This window comes from Biomphalaria glabrata, chromosome 17, assembly GCF_947242115.1.
Source record: "Biomphalaria glabrata chromosome 17, xgBioGlab47.1, whole genome shotgun sequence".
Classification (NCBI taxonomy): Eukaryota; Metazoa; Mollusca; class Gastropoda; family Planorbidae; genus Biomphalaria; species Biomphalaria glabrata.
Genome location: NC_074727.1, coordinates 24,714,564 through 24,742,210, shown reverse-complemented (window position 1 = coordinate 24,742,210; position 27,647 = coordinate 24,714,564). Strand labels below are relative to the sequence as shown.

General features: G+C 34.3%; 1 protein-coding gene across 3 annotated transcripts; it reads left to right on the top strand.

The window, feature by feature from the left end:
* The first annotated feature begins 1,736 nt into the window (after positions 1–1,736).
* On the top strand, positions 1,737–26,675 carry LOC106056359 (neuroglian-like). Of its 3 annotated transcripts, XM_056015042.1 has the most exons (13): positions 1,737–1,941; positions 2,145–2,172; positions 2,818–2,926; positions 6,082–6,190; positions 8,678–8,868; positions 12,014–12,199; positions 13,024–13,167; positions 19,027–19,114; positions 20,101–20,306; positions 22,219–22,377; positions 23,196–23,333; positions 24,331–24,442; positions 25,920–26,675. In XM_056015042.1, the coding sequence occupies exons 3-13, from the start codon at positions 2,860–2,862 to the stop codon at positions 26,215–26,217; spliced, it is 1,698 nt and encodes a 565-aa protein (XP_055871017.1). In that variant the 5' UTR covers positions 1,737–1,941; positions 2,145–2,172; positions 2,818–2,859; the 3' UTR covers positions 26,218–26,675. The 3 variants fall into 3 exon arrangements, with proteins under 3 accessions (XP_055871017.1, XP_055871016.1, XP_055871018.1); XM_056015041.1 differs by having other exon boundaries at positions 1,737–2,172; XM_056015043.1 differs by lacking the exon at positions 2,145–2,172 and having other exon boundaries at positions 1,739–1,886.
* Positions 26,676–27,647: the final 972 nt, after the last annotated feature.

Genomic DNA, 27,647 nt, shown 5'->3' with positions numbered 1-27,647 from the left:
AGTCAAGTTTTGTTTTTTGTCCTAGTGTTGATTACAATCTAACATTTTAACTTGTGGCATTATATATTAAAAAGAAGGGAAGATAACCAGAGAAAGATAAAAAGATAGAAATAAAAAACAAAACTAGAGAGAGTGAATACAAGACTTAAGCATTACACACCGGATACACCCACGTAATTGTTCCCTGGCTTGATAGTGTTCTTTTATGGCCAGAACAGCACCTTGTTGGTTTTGTACTTTCAATAAACTGGCCACATTCCTTTTAATGCACCTTATAACATGTTACATATATTTTTAATGCAATGAAACGGCCCGCTCTCTTTCTTCACTAGACCCTCTATGCCTCTTCCTCATGCTCTTTCTCTCTCTCTCTTTTGCTCTTTCTCTCTATCTCGCTCTCTTTCTCTCTATCTCGCCCTCTTTCTAGCTCTTTATCTCGCTCTTTCTTTCTCTCTCTCTTTCTCTTTCTCTATCTCGCTCTCTTTCTCTCGCTCTCCCTCTCTCTAGCTCTTTATCTCTCTCTTGCTCTTTATCTCTATCTCGTTCTCTCTCTGTCTTTCTCTCTCGCTCTGTCTCTTTTTTTTATAGTTTTACCCCACCTTAAAAAACAACTTAAGTCTTCAAATTCCATTCATAAAAACTTCCTCAAGACAATGTCAATAAAAAGAAAACCAAAGCCACAAGAGGAGCTAACTGTCTGTTTGAATTTACCCCTTACCCTTTTTGTTTCACAAAATTATGGAATTAAGTGACTTATTAAAAATGAACTATTGTGGAGTACAGTTTACGTCTCACAATTAATGAAAGTAAAACTACAGCTACCACGTTCCATGGGCGTAGCCAAGAGAGGTTTGAATATTAAGTTTAATATAAGTCACACGTGTGATCTTAAACAACCAGACGTTAATTTTTTTAAATAAAAAAATATCCGGAACAACTTTATGAATTATTGGTCAGTACAGAGATTTCCATTCAAAGTTTTTCTTTTATTTATTTTTAAACTAGTGAACAACGTTTTTTTTACATCATAATCTTTTGACGACGTTAGAGCCAGAGAATTAAATGTGAAATAAATTAGAAGAGCAAGTACCAAAACATTCGGTGGCATTGAGTTGTTTTTTTTTTTACTAAAACATCCGGAATAACCTTTTATAGATAGAATTATTTGGAATAAAAGTTAAAAGTGAAATCAGCTTCTTAATAGCCTCTCTCTCTCTCGCTCTCTCTTGTTTTGTTTTTTTTTTTTTTTCAATCTGAAGGTGAAGGACAGAAAGACCTAAAGATAAAATGCACAAATGTTGGCGGCATTTACCCTAACGGGGTAACTAAACAAAAAATAAATACAATTTAAATACAATTTAAATATATACATGTATAAATATAAATAAATAAATAAATAAATATATCAATAAATAAATAATTAAATATATATATATATATATATATATATATATATATATATATATATATATATATATATATATATATATATATATATATATATGACGCGTAAAACGTTATCATCCTCTTGTTTGAAGTAACGTCTGTATTATATAAGATAAGATATAAATATATGTATATTTGTGTGTATGTGTGTGTGTGCAAAGGAAAAAAAAACTATTACCCCCCAAACCACCTTCCCCGAAAAAATCCTAGCTACGCCCATGGCCCCGTGTGATTTTTGTCCCTGTTCTGAAGGCAAACCTGTGACTAATGCTTTCAGTTCCTCTACATGACGGAAAGGTTCTTGGGTCTTATTTCGATGACAATGAACCTGCTACAGGTCTACACTACTTGGAAATACATAGAAAGGGAACCTTAGTACTGAACTTGGTGGATAACCTAGTATTTATGTTCAAGTCATCAACCGGATATTGATAGACAAGGTCAGGATAGCCTTACGTCATATTCAAGTTTAGCTTGAGTCCTTTCAGCTCGTCTAAGCTATCGACCAGACATAAACCAGTATTGACAACTATTCTATCTTTGCCTTCACGTGAATAGATTTTTAAAACTATTTTTCAAAACTTTAACGAGATAACTTTTGAAACGTTCAAATCGCCTAAATTACTAGCGACAATTATTTAATACATCACCTAAACCAGTGGTTATTTTAACTCTACGGGAAAACAAACGATTCGGCTTTTCAAGTCTTCAACAGGCTATTGACAGGTTCAGTATAACCTTACTTCATCATTAAACCTTAATCATAAATAATAAGATCGCCTAAACCACTAGCGACAATGTATTTGTTTTCATTTCATTTCATTTTATGTGTGTTATACAGAAGCTATTTCACGACATAATTTAGCAACGGAAGTACAGAAATAGTTTTAAAAGTACTTGATGGTGATCGATATCTAAAATACTGTTACTTTAACAACTAGGGATTTATTGTTGCTATAGATTATTTCTATTAGTAAAGTTTCCCTTTCAGACATTGGGATCTATGGGGCCGATGATGTTAAGGTCATCTGTTTATGTGGCCCATGGTTAACGAGGGTGTCATTTGGCCGTGACCTTTGTGCCGATTTGGCCAGCACAACGAACAACCGCCTTTACTTGTCCCCAACTAAAGTCAGGTACTTATCAGAGCTGGGCGGACTCAGAGGCGCCCGTTCGCTCATTGTTACACGCCCTGGTCATGCAAGGGTAATCAGCGATAGAAGGGATGAACTCACCTGATAAACACAGAACGATGATGAGATTGGAGTCGGATGCTTTGGAAGGAAGCAGTTAGGGAAATCTAAACACCAATTCCAGGTGTTAACCTTTTTTAAGCATGGTTGTTGCATTGAAACATATTTTTTTTTACAGGTGGGATTAAATCAGAAATTTTGCTTTCAAGACATCATTAACATGTTACAGCTTAAGTCCCTACTGCTGCTAAACAGTTTTTTCTTCACAAATCATTGTATTACAGATGGTAATATATCTATTTCCTATTTTGTTTTTACTACAAGATCTAAGAAAAAATTTGTATAAAATTATGTAAAGAATTCTCTAAAAAATACAATAATTGTATATTGAGAAGTGCCAAGTAAAATATTTTTTGCTGACAAATCTCTTACAGTTTTAGTGCCACCAACTACATGGCTAATTTTGTAATTTTATTTTGTTAAGAAAAAGAGTTCTTCTGTATACAGAAATAAGTCCTAAAATAAACGAGACAAAATTGATGTTCTCTTTTATGCAAATTACAGACACATTTTATTGGTTATTGACAAATATACAGAAAAAATATGTTCAGTATAATGGTAATCGAACCCACGACTTTTGCGTTATTAGCGCAGAGCTCAATCAACGTTACTAGCCAGCCTACTTGTATGTGAAAAATTAAATTCGAAAAAGATTTTCTTACAAAGCTTAAATCAATGTCTGTCTATTTGTGTATTTGTTTGTCTAGTAAAAAATCTGTACACGTTATATCGAAACACCCAGATTCGGATTCAGCAAAAATTTTGCACAATTATTTATTTTACCTGACAGCACAAGAATCAATAAATAAATATTAATCAATTAGTTAATTAACTATTGGAAATTAATTACTTTGTGTGGTATTTCGAACAAGGGAAAAAAAATGTACTTGACTGAGGTGTTGGTATCAGCTAAATTAGTTCCCTTTATAGGTCGCCGCTTTAAAGTAAGTTTGAATCAAACAATAGATAGCTATACAATCTTCTATTTTCATACTAACTTCATTAATAGTGGTTAGAATGTCGGCCAGGGGAGGCTTTAGTCATGAGTTTGAATTCAGGTCGTTTCTTTTTTTTTTTTTGTTTTGTAAATAAAAAATAATTACGGTGAAATTCAACCAGATATATTTTTCTCCCCCCCCCCCCTCGTTTTCCCAACTAGTCCAGACAAGTGATAGGATCATACCGTATTGAGAAAGCTAAAAGCATGAAATAGAGCTAAACAAAATACAATTGGTCAAAATGTTTCTAATTGCACAGATTTATCCAAACTAATATTGTTACAACTACTTTTTGTATTGTTTATTATGAGCCCTTTCTGTTTCAAATAACTTTCCAGGGTCGGCCTTAAGCAAAGACATACTTCGAGGGTCTCCTATTGGTGGGTGCCTCGTACAGGAAAACTTCGATACAATCTCAAGATAGCAGAGCTCTTTGACTCTATGTCTACAATTCTTAGTCTCTTCTAGGACTCAATGCATATTGACCAATGTTTAGATATATCTGTTTGACTACCTATGCTGGATGACAAAACGTTATTTTTAGTTCTGGTGCTTCAAAACACAAACAAAAAGCGAAAGATTTACAATTCGTTCTATATTTAACTTTTTTACTCTTCAGCCACTGCTACTTTCGGCAGTACTCAGAAGATACACACTTTTTTTTATACAAACGCTAACACTAGGTCAAAGTAGTCAGATGGCTTTAGAAATAGTCAACGAATCGTTTCATTAGTTGCAAGAAGTCACGGACTCGGTCACGGAAGTGCAGGTTTAAAGTCACAGACACGGTCACGGAAGTGCAGGTTTAAAGTCACGACATGGTCACGGAAGTGCAGGTTTAAAGTCACGAACACGGTCACGGAAGTGCAGGTTTAAAGTCACGGACACGGTCACGGAAGTGCAGGTTTAAAGTCACGGACACGGTCACGGAAGTGCAGGTTTAAAGTCACGGACACGGTCACGGAAGTGCAGTTTTAAAGTCACGGACACGGTCACGGAAGTGCATGTTTAAATTGACGGACACGGTCACGGAAGTGCATGTTTAAAGTCACGGACACGGTCACGGAAGTGCAGGTTTAAAGGATGGAGACAGGAGCCAGCATATCGACTTCAACTTCAATTCAGGCTTATGAACATCATCAATTAGCAATCAAGAAGTCGTTTACTTGGCTGAAAAAGGATATCAAGATGAAAAGCAGCATTCTCTGTTGGAATTGTGTTTTTAGAAAGTTACGAAATGGTGAACGCTTAGATATTTTGGCTGGTTAATTCCTAACTATAAAAATACTACATTTTGGTATTGTGCCCGATTGTTCTCACTAAACAGCAACCCCACAATTGAAGGACATAGTTAGTGGAAAACCATTTCTAGTGTTGTAGCTGATCTTGAACCGTTCATGAAGCGATTTCATGCTTTCGTTGCTTGGAATGAACTGAACAATCGGTTAGAGGGAAACAAAATAACAATGAAAACACGAAACTAATGGCACAAAAAGAAACAAGGGCAATGGGACTAGATAGTTTCAAACAAACAATGGAATGTTGTTTGCTATTCGTTGGTATTTGGTATTCAAAACGAAGAAATTTATAATCCTTAATAAGGCACAAGAATTTAAAGTGAGGTAATCTGGTCAGTGATGCGACCATGAAAGACAAATGCAATTCAAAGTATTATTGTAACGTTTTGGACTGCACAGAGGATGCTCAACACAAGAGCCAGTTACTGTGATTTTCCAAATATTCAACATTTTGAGTACAACATTAGAGATCATTGAATATTTTCTGGGATTCCTATTTGTTGACGACAGCCCTGATTTATCCAAATTGAAATTAGAAATAAATTATTGGACACAGCCTGGCAGTAAGTAAACAATTAATTCCGGACTGCTGCCATCAGGTGACTGTCGTTAAAAGTTTATGTTATGACGTCTGCACAAATATGTTTTACGAAGCTTACTTAAAGCTAGTATTCGGCTATGCAAATTGTGTTAGAGCTAGTCATCTTTATAGTTCATTGATTTAAATAGAGATACATAATAAATTGCAATGTTCATTCGTTTATCCTTTATTTCATTCAGAGGGGCTACGAATTTTACTTCACCTATGTCTTCACTTAACTAAGGCCGTCCATTTTAAATTGATCAAAATTTAAATTTTTAATATTAATCATAGTTGCTTCCATATATTATTAAAAAAGGATATAACAGCCGTAACAGACGTATAATCCAAAGTCATTTGCTATTATTAAATCTATAAAATACATTCTTCTATGTTTACTAATGAATATATTGAGTTCAAAACAATACTACACAACCTGTTTATAACACTATAAAATATCAGTTGAAATATTCAGAGTATAAATTGTATATTTGAAATCTGTGTAGTCTTGCTTAGTCCTCCAGACATCACAAATCCAACAGAAGCAGTGACTTTGTACAAGGGTGAACTTGACTTTGTTGTCAAATGTGAAGCTACTGGTATACCAAAACCAACGTAAGTAGTCACTTCTTAGTGTACACATTTTCACTTCCTCATCTGTACATCTGTCTGGTTTCGTCTCGAACCCTTGCCAAAAAAGAGAAGTGTGAAAACATTGAACACGATCGATTATTGAGTAATGTTTTCATATCGGTGAACTAAAAGATTAACCATGTATTTGTATTGCTAATAAATCTGGAAAATGTGCTTTAAACGATTTTCCAAATTTATTTATTTTTTTTTTTAATTTAAAAAAAGCACATGTCCATTAAATTCGAATCTCTGGGATTTTAACAATTTACAAGTTGGGGAAAAAAACGCCTATTTGTTTTATGTGGTCTTTTAGTATGTTCTTCCGTCCGTGACGCTTAGATCTCAAAAACTAGAAAAAATATTGACATTCCTACGTTTTAGAAAAAAGAAAATTAAAACTTATTTATTAAAAAAAATCTTTATGAATTCGCTCTAAAAGTTCGTTAAATTTTCAGGTTACAATCTAAAATATTTGTCGACGTAGATCTAGTCATAATAAAATAATTCTTGAAACGTCAAGACATTTTATTGCTATTAAACATTTAGTATTCTCGGTTTTATAAAAAAAAGTAAAATAAATTCTTTAAGGTCTTTCGATCTGGCACGATGACTACCGCTTTTACTTGCCCCCAACTGTTGTCAAGTACCGATTAGATTTGGGTGGACTCAGGGACAGGGCCGGCTTTACGCCACAGCAACCTATGTGACCGAAGTGGGCCCCGCAATTTCATAGGCCCGAGATTTGAACAACTGAAAACAAACAACAATCTATTTGGGTTTCTTATCAGTATATAGCAATTCTTAAGCAAGCATTGACGTCATCAGCAGAGCAGTCAGCAGATATATGTGGGCGAGAATTAGCAGATGATACAGAATTTTTAAGGCTTATTCGACCAACTTCCATCAAAACCCGGTAGATAATGAAAGATACACTGCTTTACCAAAGTACTTTGTAACATCAAAACCCCGGTAGATAATGAACGATACACTGCTTTACCAAAGTACTTGTAACATTCCGACTACAATATCCCTTACTGTAACATCTGGTGAAATAAGCTTCTCGCACCTCAAACTAATCAATTAATACGAGATCAACGGTTTACGAAGATAGATTAAACAATTGGGAAATTCTTGCTATTTAGCGTGATCCATGTTGGAAACATAATTTTGATGATATAATGTATAACTTCGCTACACGCAAGGCTCGAAAAATTAAGTTAACTTAATCGTGATTTTGTACTTAGTTAGAATGAATAAAATGTATACAAATTTATTGTCTAATACAAAATCTTAATTTTCTATTATTACCCTTATCCCTACGCAGACGGGATCCCGAGGGGTCCGTTTTGAATAGGGCCCCGAAATTGTTAGGGCAAACCCTGCTCAGGAAGTCCTAAGTTTAAAAGAAATAAATCTGAAGCACCAAGCTCAAATTTCATCATTTGCAATATAAAATTATTAAATACATGCTCAACATACAAATTCAATGTTTCCCTTTTATATACGAGCTACTAGCAATTTACCAAATACTTTTAATTTTGTTGGAAAATTTTGTTGAATGTAAGTAAATTAATCATTTGTCAAAACAAGATTTATTATGTAGTGTTTATTATTAGTTATAACTATTGTATTCTTACCCAAAGGTCCATTAGACTCTTGATCATAGGGAAGAACTTCATTCTGAGGTTACAAATAAGAGTATGGTGTTTCACCTTTACCTTTGTCATTAGTTCAAACAGAAAATAGATGACTATTTAATCGCATCTGTCAGGACAAGTTTACACTGATCCATATCCTCATAGCAATACATTTATTGAATACTTTGAATGTTAACAATGAAATAATACTAGAAATCATCATCTCATCATCTGTCCCTTGACTTGCGTTGAAGCGGAGCTATGACAGTTCCCATAACCAAATCCCCCATTTTTTTTCCCGGTCAATAGCTGTTCTTAGAAGGACACCAAGAGAGAGGCCGGTCCATTCTCTTACATTATCCATCCAGCTTTTCTTCGGTCGACCCTTTCTTCGTGCATCCTTCCACTGTACCTTGAAGGATGTCTTTAGACAGTGAGTCATGTCTTACAATATGACCAAACCCAGTCAGTTGATGTCTCTTCACTGTACTGAGGAGTTCCTCCTTTTAGTCATTAGAGTGTTGACTTGTAATAGTACAAACTCATTTGTCTTCTTTTCCTGGTGTCTGATATCATATCAGATACTAATATTAAAAAATAATAAGAATAACGTCAGCCAGCCAAACAATATAATCACGTCCACAAGACTTTTTAACCACACACTTCTGATTTGTATAGAGAGTTAGTGTAAGATTTTGTTTGCTATTAGTCTGTTGGAAATATTGAAACTGTTGTTTACCCGCATCGCCCACAAAGCAGAAGACCCTTCTGGGGCCGCCTGTGAGTTTCTTTGAAAACACAAACTCTCTTAGAAATCTTGTGTTTTTTTTAGATTTCAGTGGAAAAGAAATAACCAAGATATCCCTCCTAGTAGCTACATTACCTATGATGCCAACACTGGTGACTTAACTTTTAAAGGGTTTTCAGAGCGAGAAGAAGGAGAGTACAGATGTTATGCATCAAATGTTTTGGAACAAACTACAGCTGTCAGTGTCTCTCAACCAGTCACTATTAAAAAATATCGTGAGTCAATCGTTTAGACAAAGTTGAAATATTAGAGTAATAAAAAAAAAAGTTCCCCTTTCAGACCTTTTGATCTATATGGCAGATAATGTAAAGGTCATCTGTTTATGTGGCCCATGGTAAACGAGGGTGTCATGTGGCCAGCGCAACAACCAATCGCTTTACTTTCCCCAACTAATGTCAGGAAGTCATTAGAGCTGGGTTAAATTTACTCAAAGTAGCCCAAAAATCCCAAAATTAAAAAGTCAGGACTTCACCAGGATTCGAACCAGGAACTCTTGGTTCAGAAGCCAAGTGCTCAGCCACTGCGCCTTCTAACTATTAGAGTAATAGCCTGATTAAGATTTTTTAACAATAAATTTTTTTTCCTAGAGAGTTACTTAAAGTATTTGGGAAAACCACGCTGTTAAGGCACCCATTTGAGTTTATGTTTATCTACAACAAAATAAAATGTTTCATAGATTTAGCATTTGAGTCCAAACTGTATCAGCACTTTGAATTCTTTCTGATACATCAATTGCTTGAAACAAAATGTGCCACATCTAAAAATAATTTAATGAATTGATTATTTTAAATTATACATAACTCTGGAAATGTTTTCTTCGTAAATGTTTGATGACCTCTTATGTCAAAGTGTTTAACGTACATTTTAAAAGATCTAAAGGCAATTTTACATACACACAGCTAGCTAGCATCTCAAATAGGTTATTTCCCTTCATCACCTACTCTCTCTCTCTCTCTCTCTCTCTCTCTCTCTCTATATATATATATATATATATATATATATATATATATATGATATTTTTGTATGATGTTGTCGTGTCAAGGCTGTCAACGGATGTGAAGTTGGTGTGGTTGACTTTAGGGTCTATTTACTCTCACGCCGAGCAGTGTCGATGGCTGGACGTCCGTTAGTTGCTACTGGGCCTTATGTTGGCAGGAGAGCTACGAAAGTGGACGAGAATATCACCTTATCACAGGACGTTGTAACGGCAGATGAGAGAGAGGGTGTCCACTTGATGAGAGAGAGGGTGTCCACTTGATGAGAGAGAGGGTGTCCACTTGATGAGAGAGAGGGTGTCCACTTGATGAGAGAGAGGGTGTCCACTTGATGAGAGAGAGGGTGTCCACTTGATGAGAGAGAGGGTGTCCACTTGATGAGAGAGAGAGGGTGTCCACTTGATAAGAGAGAGGGTGTCCACTTGATGAGAGAGAGGGTGTCCACTTGATGAGAGAGAGATGGTGTCCACTTGATGAATGCACTTGTGGGAGACTGGGAGCTCCCTTTAGGTGCAGATAAAAAAGCTAATGTCTCAACCGGTGAATGTATAAATAAATTCCTTTAGTAACGGACTTGAAAAGGGAATCTAGTTCACAAGCTAGGACTCAAGTCAGAAGTGTAGGATCAGGAACCCGGTGAAGTTTAGCTGCTGTCAAGCACTGATATACACAGGGTACGGTAATACCAAACAATGCGAGTCAATGAGAACATTAGCGGTACAAAATGGGACGCAATTCTATAGGAGGGGACATAAGACAAAAGGAAGGTCGATAATCAACAAGGTACTATTGGTCAAAAAGTAAAAAAAAGGTGTGAATGGTGAAGTGATATTGTTAACTAGGCTACAACAAGTGATTGTCGACTTACACTGTAACTCCTTTTAAGGGACGCAATCCTTTCTGTCTCTAACGTTTTAAGGTCAAGAATGTGAGAATGCAATCATTTTGTCTAAACCTAGGCGTCAATACGTTTGAATAGAAATAAGGAGACCTGAAAATAGCGATCAGATCTGGAAATATAGGGAAATGGAGTATCATAATAAACGGCACTTATCGGAATATCGCCAATGATATATTAGGCAATATAGAAAGAATACAAATGTAAATACGCGGTGAATATTGCTATGAAATATATCTCACTTATTGGACGCTATCCCAGTTATCCCTTTTCTTTCTGCTGAATCAATCAACGATGTTATCCTAGATGCGTGTTTTCTGTTGTATTTTTTCCCCTTCCTCCCAAAATGTTTGTAATTGCTTACAATTTAGACTTGAATAGTTTCCCTTTGGAAAGCATACGGATATTTTTTTAATGTTCAATGTGTTTTTGCAAAAAAACAACAACAAAAAAAAACTATGTTTTGAGAAGTGTGGGCTAATGAAAAGGCTCTATTTGTCTAGATGCACAGTCTATGCGTTGGTAACTTGGGATAATGTAGTCAAGACATATGTTCCATATATGTTATAAATTAAGTTTTGAGATATGAATAACTATCATAAAAATCTTTTACTTCAATTTGATCATAAATTATTGTCTAGATCTAGTCCAGATCTAGTTTTAAAAGGACTTGTGCACATTCGGTTAGTTTTTATGTTTGCAATTCCCACTATCCTAAATGAAATGTCAGTGATATATTCAGTGATTAGACAAAGGATGTTGATAGATGTTTCAATCGATTAGCTTTTGGCCAAACAGATTAGAGAGATGAGCGGAAAGACACCATCATGGACAAAAGAAGACACAAGCTGTAGCGCCAGCCGAAATAGATCAAAACTGAGGGTCTTATTTAATGGGCAAGATATTCAAGAAATAGGACTCTTCATGTGTAGGAAGAGAAAAAAAAAGATGGTAGATGGGGGAGGGCAAGAGGGAACAATTAGACACGTGATCACGTTAAGAGTTTGTCACGTGGGTACATAACTACATGTGATTGTCACCATGGTAAACTACAATAAGCTTTCTGATATACTCAAAGTACCTTCGAATAAAGTCCATGATTATGGAGGTATTGATAACAAAAAAGTATTGGAATAAACCCTAAGATAATTTGTGTGAAAATTTCTGCTAATATTAGCTAGTTGGCTACAGCTAGTTTTCTATAAGACTCCCTTGTCATTGTAAATTGTAAATTTTTATTTTCAAATCTCTTCCAATTTTCTCCTTTCATTTTCTAAAGTTTTTCTGAAGCTTCCTTTATATCGCCACCCCATTGCTTTATATCGTTTTCATTTCTTTTTCTAACTGTATTTTATTGCTTAAAGAAAGTTAAGGGATCTACAAATATTACAAAATCTTAAAAAAAATTAATGTGTTCAACTTTTAGTGTTATAATCTACCTTAGTTATGTTATGTTTCTGCAAACAGGCTTTCTGAGACCGGATAGTAACCTTGCTACTGAACCAGTTAGCATCAAACAATATGACTATGTCAAATTATTTTGTAAAAAGGACAAACTAGAAGTAGTGGCTGAAAGTATAAACTACAACTGGTATTCTAAAAGTAATGACATGCTTTCATTAGATGATGGTCGACTGTACATTGACCAAAATGGTAAGCGTTTTCTCAATTTTTATATTATGCAATACATAAGTTTAAAAACCTATAACGTATAACCATTTTTGTTCAATTAACAAGTTAACTTAATCTTGTTTAGGCCCAATTATTTATGTTATTAGTAACCTTGATAAAAATTATGAAGTTGACAGTCAGTTTGTAATAGAAATTAATTAACAGCTTTCTCTGTGACAACATTTGTGCTAGTACTGATTTCATTGCTAATTATGTAAGTAAGAAAGTATCCCTTTCAGACCTCGCAATCTACGGGGCTGGTGGTGTAAAGATCATCTGTTTTTATAGCCCAGTTTATCCAGAGCGTCGTGTGATCATAACATCCTTTACTTTACCCAACTAATGTCTGGAACCTTTAGGAGTAGATTTGATTCAGTAGCGTTCTAAAATCCCAAAATCCAAAACTTTGTCTTCACCGAGATTTGAACCCGAGACCACTTGGTTCAGAATCCAAGCGTTTTACCACTTATCCACCACTCTCAATAAACTCTTATGGATCCATCATTGATAAGGGGCAGATAATTTGTTGACTGAAATGAAGCTAACAAAATTATTATCCTTTATAGGCCACATTTGTTTACAATATAACTCTCTGAGCTATTTAACCAAATGTAACTATAACCTTTACTAATTAAACATAAATTCACTGCTCTTTATTTTATTGAATTAATATTAACTGTAGCAAATAAAAAATGCATACACTACTTTTAAATAAAGTCATTCTCTTCAAATATTATAAATCAAAGTCAGAATTACTTGTGCAGTGCTATTATACATTTCATTTCATAAACTATTTTCTAACCTAGGGGATCTGCACATAAATTATGCCAAGACAACTGATGCTAGTGATCCCTTTGGTAGTAAGTGTGGTCTGTCAGGTCGAAGCAGTGCCAACATTGTTTTCGGGGATGCATACAATCTGTATGTTACACCTGTAACTCAGATTCCAGGTAGGCTTAAAAGCTGGTTTACATACTGTTCTGTATCTGAAAAGTAGCTCTATGCTTCTTTGAAATAAATAAATAAATAATATATACTAGCTGATACCCATCTACGCTATAGTTTAAATTGCTTGGTATGTACGTTTATTTTGACAGGATTACTCTTAAACCCTTCGATAAAACGTACTGCATTACAACGCTCCCTACTCACCTACACAATTTTCATGCCCTCAAATTCTCTTGTTCTTTCCTTCTATAAACGAAGTCAATTATTTAGTGGTAATTTAATAATAATTTAAGAAAGAAAAAGGGAGGTAAACTTTAGAATATTTAAATGTTTAGCAGTAATTGTGCCGTTCTTTTCCTTATAGAATATATTTTGTTTTTAAAAAGTTTTTTTTTAATATTTTCCTTGCTCTCAATTTTCGTTGAAAAATATACTGCTAATTGGACGCTCTTTTTGTGCTTTGGATTCTTATATAAAAGATTATTTTATTTTGTGTGAAACAATGGTGTTCCTCATAAAGTTTGTAAGGTCGAATTCGAAGATAAAATATGTAATGTTATGGACAACGTACCTGCCATCTTGAAACATAATGCGTAAGACTTCAACTCAATAACAGTCTAGCAGAACTACGTAGGACAAAATGGTGGTAGGAAGTACTAGGGGTCAAGTATAGAATAGAGAAAGCTAGTTCCTACGATTTTATGTCCATATGTAAAAACGTATAAGAATAAGCATATATATATATATATATATATATATATATATATATATATATATATATATATATATATATATCAATTTCAAGAGTACATCTATGTTTGTTTTACTGAACCTTTAGCTCAATATTACAATAACAGAGTCTAACAGACTAACAATTTGATCTAGAAAAAAACTGACCAGTATAGAGCTGATAGAACAATATGTATTGGCTTATTTAATAATTTGTTGGACATGTAAAAGGTGTTCAAGCTGACTTTTGGTGTTCACTAAAAACAACTCAGTCAAATTAAAAAAAAAAACAACAACTATGGTTTCCTCGGAGTTTAAACTGTAACCCGTTAGGTAGACAATTGGACACAGCAATATACCCTAAGCCCAAAGCTATTTATTATGTTAGTTCACATTACTTTACAAATGATATTCTTATTACTTGAACAACTAGACTGCTTTATACAAATCTTTTTTCTTGAAATATTCACTTCTGTTTCAATTCTGCATCCCTAGAAATATGCCAATTCTTGTATTTATAATGTTGGCAATCTCCAAGTTGCAGTGGCGTAACTAGGGTATATGATGCCCAGTGCGGCATCTCCTTGTGATGCCCCCACCACCATTCTAAAAAATTAAACGTAATAAAACAAGGGAAATTGCTGGCGAAATTTAAACCTATTTTTTTCCCCACAATGGCTAAGTTTGTGAATTGGCTTTGATCGGCCTGAGTCTGAACAAAACTTTGCTGGCACAGAACCTCACTTACCACAATTGTCACAAATATGAAAATAAAGACAATATTTACAAATGTATCATCTAGTCAACATTTTTAAAATTAAAACTCAATATCTCTAACAGGTCCTTGTTTCAGAAGTTCAAATGCTTCTGAAGAAACTGCTCCAGATAAAATGCTTTTTTTCTCAATGTCGTCATGAGCACTATCGAGATTGAATACCTTAAAACCTTAGTAATAAATTTTCAAAGCATTAGGAACAAAACAGCAGACTTAAAAATTTTATTAGAATGTGAGAAACCAGACATAATTGCAGGAACAGAAACTTAGAAATTTTATTAGAATGTGAGAAACCAGACATAATTGCAGGAACAAAAACTTGGCTACATCCTGAAATTTATAATGTAGAAATTTTCAATAGTAATTATGAAATATTTACAAAAGATAGGGCTGATAATCATGGAGGAGTTCTTTTAGCAATAAAAAACACTCTTATAGCAGAAGAAATTACCTTACCTAACTCAAAAAATATAGAATCAACATTTTGTAAAATTAATACCACCTCAACATCCCTAAAAATAGGCAGCATTTACAGACCACCAAATTCTAGTTTAGAATACATGCAGGAACTATGTAATCAGATTACTACACTTAAAGAGACAAATAAAAATGCAGTTTTTTGAATTATGGGTGATTTCAACCTACCTGATATAAATTGGAAAACACTTACCATAGATAAACACCAAAACCTTAAGGACATAAATGAGCTTTTCATACTTTACACAACCTAAGTTTAGATCAAATCATTAAAAAGCCAACTAGATTAAACAACACATTAGATCTCTTCTTAACCAACAGACCTGGATTAGTAGTTGATTATGAAATTATCCCTGGTCTATCAGACCATGAGATCATAAAAATACACAGTCAGATAAAAGCAGTAGCCAATACAAAACCCAAAAGAAAAATCTTACTTTGGAATAAATGTAACCTAACACAACTACACCAAGCTGCATTAAACTTTCAACAAACATTCTTATTAGAAAAAGACATTAACCAACCAGTCGATGACCTCTGGAATTTCATTAAAAACCATCTTAAAAGCATTATAGAAAATCATATACCAACTAAATACACATTAAGCAAAATAAATAAATGCTGGTTTAATAATAGACTAAAGAAGCTTTGTAAACAGAAGGAAAACCTATATAGAAAATTTAAAGAAACTAACGCAGAAAGAGTTTACAAAAAGTTTATAAAAATTAAACACCTAACCCAAAAAGTAAGCATACAGCTGCAGAGTGAATACATAACTAATGTAATATCTAAAGATAACAACAAAAACCTATGGTCATACATTAAGTCTAAGAAAATGGAAACAACAGGCACAGCGCCATTAAAAGATGAACATAACATAATACATAATGATAATGAAACTAAAGCAAACATCCTAAACAAATACTTTGCATCAGCATTCTCAGCCCCAGGAGACAAAGACATATTACTGAATTTGAACTAAGTAGACAACATAGAAGATATAGTAGTACAAGAAAATGGAATTCAAAAACTATTAGCCAACACCAAACCAGATAAAGCGTCCGGACCTGATGGTATTCCAGCTAGATTACTCAAAGAACTAAGCAATGAGCTAGCCCCAGTGTTCAAAATACTCTTTCAGGCTTCACTTAACCAGGGCAGAGTAACAAAGGACTGGAAAGAAGCTAATGTCACCCCCCTATTTAATAAAGGAGAAAATTCTAACCCAGGAAACTACAGACCAGTATCACTTACCAGCATCACATGTAAAATCCTAGAACACATAATATGTAGCAACATTATAAACCACTTAGACAAACATAATGTCCTCACACCATACCAATATGGCTTTAGGAAATATAGATCATGTGAAACACAACTAATAGGACTAATTGATGATTTTTCAAAAGGTTTAGATAATAGTGAACAAATAGATGCTATCTTACTAGATTTTTCGAAGGCTTTGACAAAGTTCACCACCATAGTTTGCTTAAAAAATTAAAATATTTCGGCATTAATGGTCCACTGCATCAGTGGATTAAAGATTTTCTGATAGGGAGAGAACAAACTGTAATAATAAATGGCTCTAAATCAACACCGATAACAGTAAATTCAGGTGTACCTCAAGGAACAGTATTAGGTTCACTACTATTTTTAATTTACATAAACAGGAACAAAAGTCAGATTATTTGCAGACGATTGCATAATATATAGAACAATAAAAACAACACAAGACACAGATATTTTACAAAGAGAATTAGATGAATTACAGAAATGGGAATCAAATTGGAGCATGTCTTTCCACCCAGAAAAATGTCAGTTGTTAAGAGTAACAAAAAAACTAAAACAAATTAATTCCACTTATCTTATTCATGGCAAACCAGTAACACAGACTAAAAACGCAAAATACCTAGGTGTTATAATAAATGAAAAACTGTCATGGAATCCACATATTGATGAAACTACAAAAAAATCAAACAAAGCATTAGGATTTATTAAAAGAAATTTCTATAAATCAAATAAGAACATAAAACTAAAATGTTATTTAACCTTGGTTAGGCCAATAATAGAATATGCATTCTCCGTTTGGGACCCCTCAACTCAAGAAAACATTAAAAAACTGGAACAGACACAAAATAGAGCAGTGAGATTCATAACAAACGAATATTCACATCTGACTAGAGTAACACCTTTAGTAAAATCACTAAATTTACAAAGCCTTCAGGACAGAAGGCTCAAAAGTAAAGTAGCAATCATACATAAAACACTGAACCATAATCTTCAAATACAAAAACAAAATTTAATAAAATACTCTGAAAGACACAAAGATAAAGGCACATTCCTCGTCCCATATGCTAGGACAAATTTGTACAAATACTCCTTCTTCCCTAGTGCTATTAGAGCATGGAATGGGTTGCCTGAGCTAGCCAGGAAAACCAGTGACTTGGCTGAGTTTAGGTCATTGGTTGATATGCATGACTAAATACATGACTCGTAGGACGTAATCATCTTCTTTTTTGAAGTAACCTCTGTATTATATAAGATAAGATAAGATTTTGATCTGAGGATTCACTAGTTGGGATGGTGACAAAAATGCATATTTATCTACCACATCATGATATTGCTCATATCAGGTTATTATTTCTTGAACTATCCCGCCCAAGACGTCCCGCCCAAGAGAGAATAAATTTCCATCCTTATATCTTTAATACACAATCATCATCTTTTTAGTCTTGCATCTTGTGGCTAATACATCTTTTGAGGTTCTGCGCTAATCAACACATCTGAGCACATGTATTTTGTAAAGGTAAGACTGACATCAGCTTCCTTTATTCAGTTAATACAGGGGCCAAAAACCCAAGGTAGGTGAAAAAATGAAGAGTGCATAACAACTAACACGCCTCCTGCTTCAGACTTAGTAGAAGAGTTTTCATCTCTTCTAGTCAATGTCTCTAGAGTTTCTATAATTTTTTTTTATGAATCCATAATTATCTTAACTTCTCCTCTGGCGCTCAAGCGCACATTAACCAAGCGTTGAAGGCAAGTTTCAGTTATTTTGTTGAGGACGTCACAGCGGTGTGCAGAAGTCGATAAAAAGAGTGTAAACAGTCCTTTGTACCGAAAAATGTTACTGAATAGATTTCAGCTTCAGACCGAATTCCAGCCACAAACTCAGAGAATGGTTCGAGCAGATAATGAATGAAAATGATGTCAATGAAAGACATGGTCGTTATTCATGACAAGTAACCTCAACATTTTGAAAAATTGATCCAGTTTTGTGATGTCAGGTGAACTGTTAAAATATTTGGCTTATTATCATCCGATATCACAATAGGTTCGTTATGTATTTGTGGAGACATGTAGAAATGACCTAGATTGTGTCTTTGTCATTCTTCTTAAACTTGTTCGCGATGCCCAGTGCCAGATTCTGCTATTTTAGAGTTTAATCATTTATTTATAAGCTCTAGATCTAGATGAAACCAGCATACTGAACAATAGAGTAACACAATGTGAGTCAGCGTGTAAATGTGCGTTGCCTTAAGAGATTTAAACAAATCTAGTAAACTTGATTCAACATGGTTATCAGCTTAAGTTTAATGTAAGAAAGAACTTAGGAGATTGATTAATTAATTAAGTAAATTAATTTCTAGTAGACATTTCTAATTCAGTAGTTTGTCTTTGTTCATGTATGTACAAAAAATTACAAAATGTATCCTTAGTTTGATGCCCCTCACCACTTGATGCCCCGTGCGGCCCGCACCACTCGCACATGGCTAGCTACGCAACTGCCAAGTTGTATATTTTGTACTTGATATTTATCTTTTCTTTACTCCTGTTATTGTAACATTTTTGTGAATAGCTGTTTAAATGTTTCAAACAGGTCAAGCTCCTGTACTAAAATGGTTTTCTGCAAATGTAGTGGCCGAGATGTCTCACTCAGCTAGACTAGAGTGTGTTTTCAGTGGATAGTAAGTAGATTCATGACATTTTTGTTCGATAGTTGTTATTACAATACCTCTATTCAAGTCGTAACTTCATGGAAACAAAAACGTACTGGTTGAAACCTTCTGGGTAGGTAGGCATGTATCTCGAAAATAGATCTAACGATTTTCATAGAAACTTGACAATTCCTGTATACTTTGGAGAAAATAATTGCCAGCTCTTTGGCCACACTGAGAAACCTTTAGCGTTGTAATGTGTCATAATGACAAAAGAAATACAGTTTAATTTGGCTAGAGAACGAGAAAATATTTATCTTGAACGGATTATACGGCCTACGTCTTCGGGTATTTCCGCAGGTAGGAATTATTCACTTAAAGACTTAAAAGTGTAATAAATTAATGTTCAGGAATATTTTAAACATCATCATCCATATGTAGATCTCAATGGCTAGCATTAGAATAGTATAAAGTCTTGTAGATTTATACATTTACTTAATAAGGTTGTTGTTTTTTATACTCACGAGTGTGACGAGAATGATGTTGATGTGTGTTTTATATAGGTTGCACCACTCGGTGTTTGGGAGTAACATCCCTTGTAACTGTTGTTGTCAACCAAGATGGCGTAAGATTTAACAGCTGATTTGGTGTCGATAGTTTATACCAAGAGTTTTGTTTTTATTCGTTCATGTTAATCAACAAATGAAGTAAAACATTTCTTTTTTTCTTTAAAATCTAACATTCATTTGTTAATTATGAGCAAAACATTGGTTCGATTAATTTTAAAGGAAGTATTTTCTTTTTAAAAAGGTAGTTTCTAATGTCTCTTTTGTTTTCTAGTTGTTAAAAAAAAAAAGTAATTTTTCGTTGTATTTAAAATAAGACTGACTAAAATCAAACCACTAAATCGTACCACTAAACTTTATATTTTATGTTTAATTGTTTTAGTTCAAAAAACAAAAGGCAAAGAAATAAAAATGTAAATCTGTAAGTAAAATATGATATTTTTTCATCAGTGACCCAATGCAACCATTACCAACCATCACTTGGACGTTAGATGATGGCTCAATAATAAGCACCAACCAAAAATACAATGTGTCATCAAATGGAAGATCTCTCATAATCTACAAGTTATTGGAACAAGATGAGAGAAATTATTACTGCAAGGCTAAAAATAACTTTGGAGAAAGTAATCCACATCAAGTTTTTCTCAACGTCACAAGTAAGTCTGTTGTACAGATATTTTTGTTGGAATTCATATCCCTGATTCCATGTTAATAAGCGCCTAAACGCAGCACGGAAAACCTTTTCCCAGATATCCCTCCACCCACTGGATCATAGCGCTCTGAGTGTGCTATAAGCATGAAAGTAGCGCTATATAAAAAGCTATAATTTTATTTAATTTTACTATTGAAATATAGTCTTACGTATAGTGGAGTCAGTATCCTCCTCGTGGACATTCGTGTCTTCAAATTAGTGTGGATCAATGTATTAGTGTGTATCAAATAGTATCAATCTATTAGTGTGTATCAATGTACTAGTGTGTATCCATGGCCGGTCCTAACAATTGCGGGTCCATATGCGAAACGGATTGCGCGGGGCACAGTTTGGGTAGGGATAAAGATTATATGTGAAAATTAAGATTTTATATTTGAAAAAAAAAACATTGCATTTGCATTTTATTTTCTTTACTGATTACAAAATTAATATCAAATTTACTTTACGAGCCTTGCAGTAGCGAAGTCATAAGGTATATCATCAGAATTGAGTTTCCTACATGAATCAGGCTCAATAGCAAGAATTGTTCAATCTATCTTCGTGAATTGTTGACCTCAGGTAATTCTTAATTAGTCGAGGGCGATAAGCTTCTTTCACCAGATGACACAGTTACGGGTATTGTTAAAAATATTCTGAGTTGCAACAAAGAAGCATTAGTGGGAAAGATAAGTTAAATTTAAGTTTTGGCGGTATTTGGTAAAATATGCCTTAAAGATGACACATTGACTATTTTTCAGGAGATTTTTATGAGTTTTCAGTACATTTTAATAATTCCAGGAGATTTCTTGGTGCTTCTGGAAAATCAGGAAGCCGCGGTAACACTGTTGTAATGGTTTAATTTAAAAATTTACACCTAGAATTAGCACGGGGCCCACTGCAGTAGCATAGGTTGCAGTGTCCCAAGGCCAGCCCTATGTGTATCAATGTATTAGTGTATATCAATGTATTAGTGTCTATCAATGTATCAGTGTGTATCAATGTATTATTGTGTATCAATGTATCAGTGTGTATCAATGAGCATGTTTGATTCGTAGTACAGACTGATCAGACTTTTTCTAGCTGGGCGAATCTAACATTTTCTGGTAGAGAGCAGAGCCCATCACTTGTTTATGTTTCTTAAACTCAGACAGCCACAATAGAAACTGAAATTATGACACAATATTGTGTGCAGACCCGATAATGTAACTGGAGCTTTTTTTTTTACTGCAAGAGCTGAATAAGGATTGGTAACCGACATGCTTCACGGTACCATATAGTGCTACAAGGCAGTAATTCTTGACAAGCTCGTTTTCATTATGAAATGGATTTCATGTAGATGTAGATTCCTAGAAGGATCTGAATATCACAAAGAAAGCTATTGTTTATCCTTTGGAATTTTGGGATTGCTGATACCGAATTATTGGAGTGAAAGTCTGCTGAGTCTATCAATAGACATTGTAAAGAGAACTTCTTGCGGCAATGCGGGATTAGCCATCACAGATTAAAGGCAATATTAAATGCATGTCTTTATCAACAGTTTCTGGATTTCTGCATTTTTTTTTCAAACATATCTTTGCTAGTTTCTGCTCTAACCCAAAATCCTGGCTTTCACTTTCTTTTAATTTTTTTTTTAATTTGTTATCAAATAATATCTGTGGGCTAAACTTTAACAAATCAATAATGTTTTGTTTCGAACTGTTGATGTATGATTACAAACTTGTATTCATTAATTTTTCTTGTCTGAAAAATGGTGTTCTATATTTAACACTAAGGGAGCTAATCAACAGGACTTTGTTTCTGAATTTGTTTTTCGTCTTGTTACTAAAATATTAAATAACGGTTTTAATTTTTTATGTGATATATAATTCATTAAATAGGTAAACCCATCTTCTATGAAAACAAAGCGCCAAGAGATGTAACAGTTTCCCAAAATAAAGATGTGACAATTCCATGTGAAGCTAGGTCAGCTTCTGGGGAGACACCTCCATCTCCTGCACTTTGGTATGTCAATGGGAGACAAACTGGACAACATACAAGTAAGTCTAAAAGGGACGATTTCTTTCCCTTTAGTTGTTGGTGATAGGTTAAAAGAAAACTTTCCTCTTCTTAGCCTTTAATCTCTTTTTTCCATCTGATACAAAAAAAAAACATAAAATGCCACCTATTCATAAAATTAGTCCTGAAATACCCCTCAGACTATTCTTTGACTGCTTTGTTCTGGATGCATATCTAAACGCTTTATACAATTGTCACTCATACACTCATACGAACATTTTTCATTGAGATATTTCATTGTTTGTAGCAAATTGTTTGTATACATTTTTAATTATTTTTTTTAACTTTGCTTAATGCACAATTAAAGAGAGAAATTAACAGTCATTTTTAATTTAGTCTGTGCACACTCATAGATCTACACTGAGGTTCTTCAGTCTCTATGGCTAAAAAGCTATTAATAGATACACTTGTTCAATTTAGACTTTAATACTTGAAAACTAAAGAAATAACAATTTGAGAATGGAGGTAATTGTGGTCAACTCCAATGTGTAATTAATGTGTAGAGAGTTTTATTACTAATAGTATATGGTAATAAGTAATAGGTAAATAATTTTTAAAGGTGAAATAAAAAGCAACTATTGTATGGTTGAATAATGTTGATATGAAATTATTTTTTTAACAATGAAAACATAATATTAAGACAGATGTTTTTTAGGTTTGTTTTTTACAATATAGGATTACATTTTAAAAATCTTAAAAAAGTCAATGTCAATTTTGTAACATTTAAAACAAATTCCTTACTCTTTATGTAATAAAGTACTTGTTTTCCGAAATGCATAATGTTTGATTTTATTTTCAGACAGGAACAAAATTGATGTCAAGGCTAATTCACTAACAATCAAATCCATCAAAAAACCAGACGATATTATGTGTGTCGTGTGTATAGTTTCTAATTCAGTTGGAGAGACAATGGGTGAAGCTTGTGTCAATGTTATTTGTAAGTTAACTAACTTTAGGCCAGTACATTCCAATATCAGTGATAGTCATGCTTCAATGCGTTGAACTCACTGATGCTATAAGTTGTAATTGGTGCCAGAACACACTTTTTATAACAAGATTTTAATCAATTGTAGGCTAAAATTAGGATTACAATACAACTATAGTACAGGAAATAATTTGTTCTTCCTATGATAAACATTGGTAAATTGATACAATTCTAAGATAAATCTTAGTAAATTAATTTAAGGTAATTTAAAATAGTTTTTCCCACGTAAAATCATCTCTTTCAGTTATAAAGTAAATATCATTTAGAGATGCAACGTACCTTAACAAGGAAGTACACTGCAACGTACATTATTTTAACATGAATTGGTACTAACTAAACAAACACTAAATGTTGCGAATATGTTTCATAACTTCAAATGAGATGAAAGTATGGGTGTAGCCAGGAATATTTTTCGAGGGGGGGGGGTGGAGTGTTTTTCCCTTGCACACACACTGTTTCACACACACACATTAATATAATAAGATTCCTTATTCATTTTCATGATATGAAGAACTTTCAGTTTTTCGTACGTCTTTTGTACTCTAGTCAAATAATTTATTTTTTTTGGAACGAAAATAGACATATTTCCCTTGCCAACTAGGGGGCCTGGGGGGAGTGCTTTCAACTCTCTTAGTTTGTTCCGGGACTGAACCCCAGGTGCCAAGCATTATTTTTTATATTGGAAACTAAAAAATGCATATTTGAAGGTGTCTACAGTATATAGAATCCTTCTACTCTTTTATAAAAAATTGGTGGGTCAAATATGAATTTTTACAGCAATGTAATAATTTTTATTTTTGTTTTATTTATTTATAATATTAATAATGGGGACACAGACAATAAATACCTGTATAAAGTTTCAACCTCATCCGAAAATGGGTAGTGGGAAAAATGATGTTTACATATTTGTAGAAGATTGTAAATGTGTATTTTCAAACATATTCTCCAGTGCCTATTGATTTAACCCAACCAGTCAATGCAAATCAAGAGATAGCTTTAGGAGACTTTATAGAATTAACAGTCCTAGCAAAAACTGATATATCCCAACAGCTTAATTACAAGTGAGTTAATTTGTTTTTATAGTTTTTTTTATTTGACTCATAATTGGCTTATGGAAAAATAAATCTTTTATGACTGAAGATTCCTATAACGTATTAATACTGACTGTACTAATTATTATTTAATCTATACATATGGACTCGTTTTTTAGCTATCATAGAATCAGCATTGTGCTGTGCCTGCAGGCAACAGTGTATTTTGTCTCTTGTTTTTTAAGCTTTTTTTTTTCATTTTGATAGTTCAGTTATAGTGACATTTTTTTTTATAATCAAAGCTGCAAAAAGGATCGTTTAGTTTGTTCTTAAATTTTCTCTACTTCTCTATTTATTTATTTTTTTAATTTAATTTTAGAACTTTAAAAAAAAAATGACTGTCACATCATTGTTGGATAGTCTAAGACTAAGACTGCTTTATTGATCCTTAAGGAAATGTGTTGTGATTACAAGGACTCTTTTCTCATAGAAAGACAACAAAACAGAAAAATACACATAAATACAACAGACACAACAGTGACATGTATTGGTTGCGGAGCACGAGATACACTTGTTTATGGAAAGTATCATGTTGCACGGGGTAATCAAAGGGCCACAATTGCATTGCGGGTAAAAAAAAATCTCGTTTTGAGAGCTGACCACATGGTCAGAGTAGTAGTCAGAGTAGTAGTCGAGGAGACTTCAAATGCCAAGGAACCCACCAACAGGGTCTTGAACCAGCGGACTTCTATACTTCCGTTGTCACCAGAGAGATGTTGCTGAGAATGACAATATTTTGAAACCATGAATTCCTGTGGGCCTACAACTATGTCACGGGATGTCCTTTAAGAAGGTCTACTAAAGCGGCGTGCAGGACCAACTGCCCTGATGGCAACTATAGAGATCGTCACTAACTCTTATATGTGTCAGGTGGCTGGCATCAGGGACAACGATCACGACATCGTCTCTAATGAAAAGACTTGCAAACTGGAGAAAGAGAAAGCAGCACCCGAAGAGAACAGAGCAGACGGCTTCACATGCCGTCTTTAGTTCCAATCGACTGACCTCCACCTGCACTGACCAACCTTCAGTACTTTATAGTGTACATGTTTCTGTTCGGGACGAACTGAGCTAAGAAGAGGGCAAAATTATAGTTTTACTTCCGCGACGACGCTAATGGTGCGCAACAGCGTAACGTTTAACACGAGGAATTACCAGAGTTATTGTAATGTTTTAGATCAGATGAACTGCAAAGAAGTTTCCAGATTAGGCAGCTCTCCACATAGTTTATCTTCTATAGGAGTGTTTTGGGCTACTGTATTGTTTGTACTCTATAGAGTATGCAGTTTTGAAGAACAAGGTCAGCATTCTATGGTGACACTCCATACTGGACATTTCACTAGGCCCAATTTTCATATACCTTTTATTTTAATTAGCTTAATATGTAAATTGTAACATTAATTAATTTTATTTTATTGTAATAACTGTGCCATGAAAATGTTTTCAGGTGGACTCACTTTAGAAATAAAAATGACCTTGTTGGAGAAGAACCAAAGTTTACCTTCTATGATCCTGTGACAAAAATGGCCTATATAAATACATTTGGAATGAGTGAATCAGAATTCGAATCTGTTGGTGGTGATTATGTGGTGAACATCTCTCACCTGTATGATTACAGAATTGAACGTATTCATGTCACACTTCAAGACAAGCCTGCTCCAGACGATATGTCTGGTCAATCAAATTTGGTTCCCAGAATTCTCTACTTTTTGACAACAATTCTGACTTTATTCTTTTCATTGTGAAAGCATAAAACCTCTTTTAACCTGTGTAAAATATACCAAATAAATATAAATCAAAATATATAATCATATACAATCATTTTTTTTTACATTTTAACAATCATCACACCTGCTTAGTAGCACTTTGGTAAATAACTGCAGTTACTGCACTAACAATTATATGGAGAAAATCGATACTTGTTTTTTTTTTCTTGTCCAATAAACGTATTCATGTTGTCCCTTTTTGGAAATAAATCAATATATAAGATATAATATTGTTATAACTCTGCCATGCGCACCGCAATCCAGGCTAGTGCAGAAAGAAGATTCGCACTATTAGTGATAAGACTAAGTCGGATGTTGACATGAGAGAGACAACGATTTCCGCCCAAGTGAGAGCGGATGTAAAGATGCTGTGCTCAAGACATGTTGTTCTACGTGTATTTGTGATGTCCTGTCAATAAACATCAATGTCTCTTTGAGTTTGCCTCACTTCAGTTATTACAATATATATAAGACATTTATATTGGAAGAATTATATTTTTTGATAGAAGTAAAATTCTAGATGAGGTAAATCTCTGTTGTGAGTATCCTTTGTAAAATGTAATTATACATTTCTAAATGTTGCACTGATGTTATCACACATTAATGAAGGCGCAGTGGCTGGGTGGTTTAGCGCTCGGCTTTCGAACCTAGGGTCCTTGGTTCAAATTTTCATGAAGGCTGTGATTTTGAAATTTTTGATTTTTAAGACGCCCCTGAATCCACCCAACTCTAATAGGTATCTGACTTAAGATGGGGAAAGTAAAAGTGGTTGGTCATTGTGCTGGCCACATGACACTCTGCTCGTTAACCGTTAGCCTTAACATCATCTGCCCAATAGACCGCAAGTTCAGAAAGGGATTCTTTACTTTTTAGGAGGCATGGTGGGCTGAGCAGTAAAGCGCTGGCTTCCCGGGTTTGAATCTTGATGAAGACTAAATTTTTTAATTTCGGTATCTCTGGGTGCCTCTGAGTCCACCCAGCTCTAATGGGCGCCTCTGAGTCCACCCAGCTCTAATTGGCGCCTCTGAGTCCACCCAGCTCTAATTGGCGCCTCTGAGTCCACCCAGCTCTAATGGGCGCCTCTGAGTCCAGCCAGCTCTAATGGGCGCCTCTGAGTCCAGCCAGCTCTAATGGGCGCCTCTGAGTCCACCCAGCTCTAATGGATGCCTCTGAGTCCACCCAGCTCTAATGGATGCCTCTGAGTCCAGCCAGCTCTAATGGGCGCCTCTGAGTCCACCCAGCTCTAATGGGTACCTTACTTTATCTGGGGAAAAGTAAAGGCGTTGGTCGTTGTGCTGGCCACATGACACCCTCGTTAACCATGTGCCACAGAAACAGAATTTTATTAGTGGATTTGTTTGTGTTTTAATTCCATTGGATTATACAAGGACATGAAACTGTTAAAATTA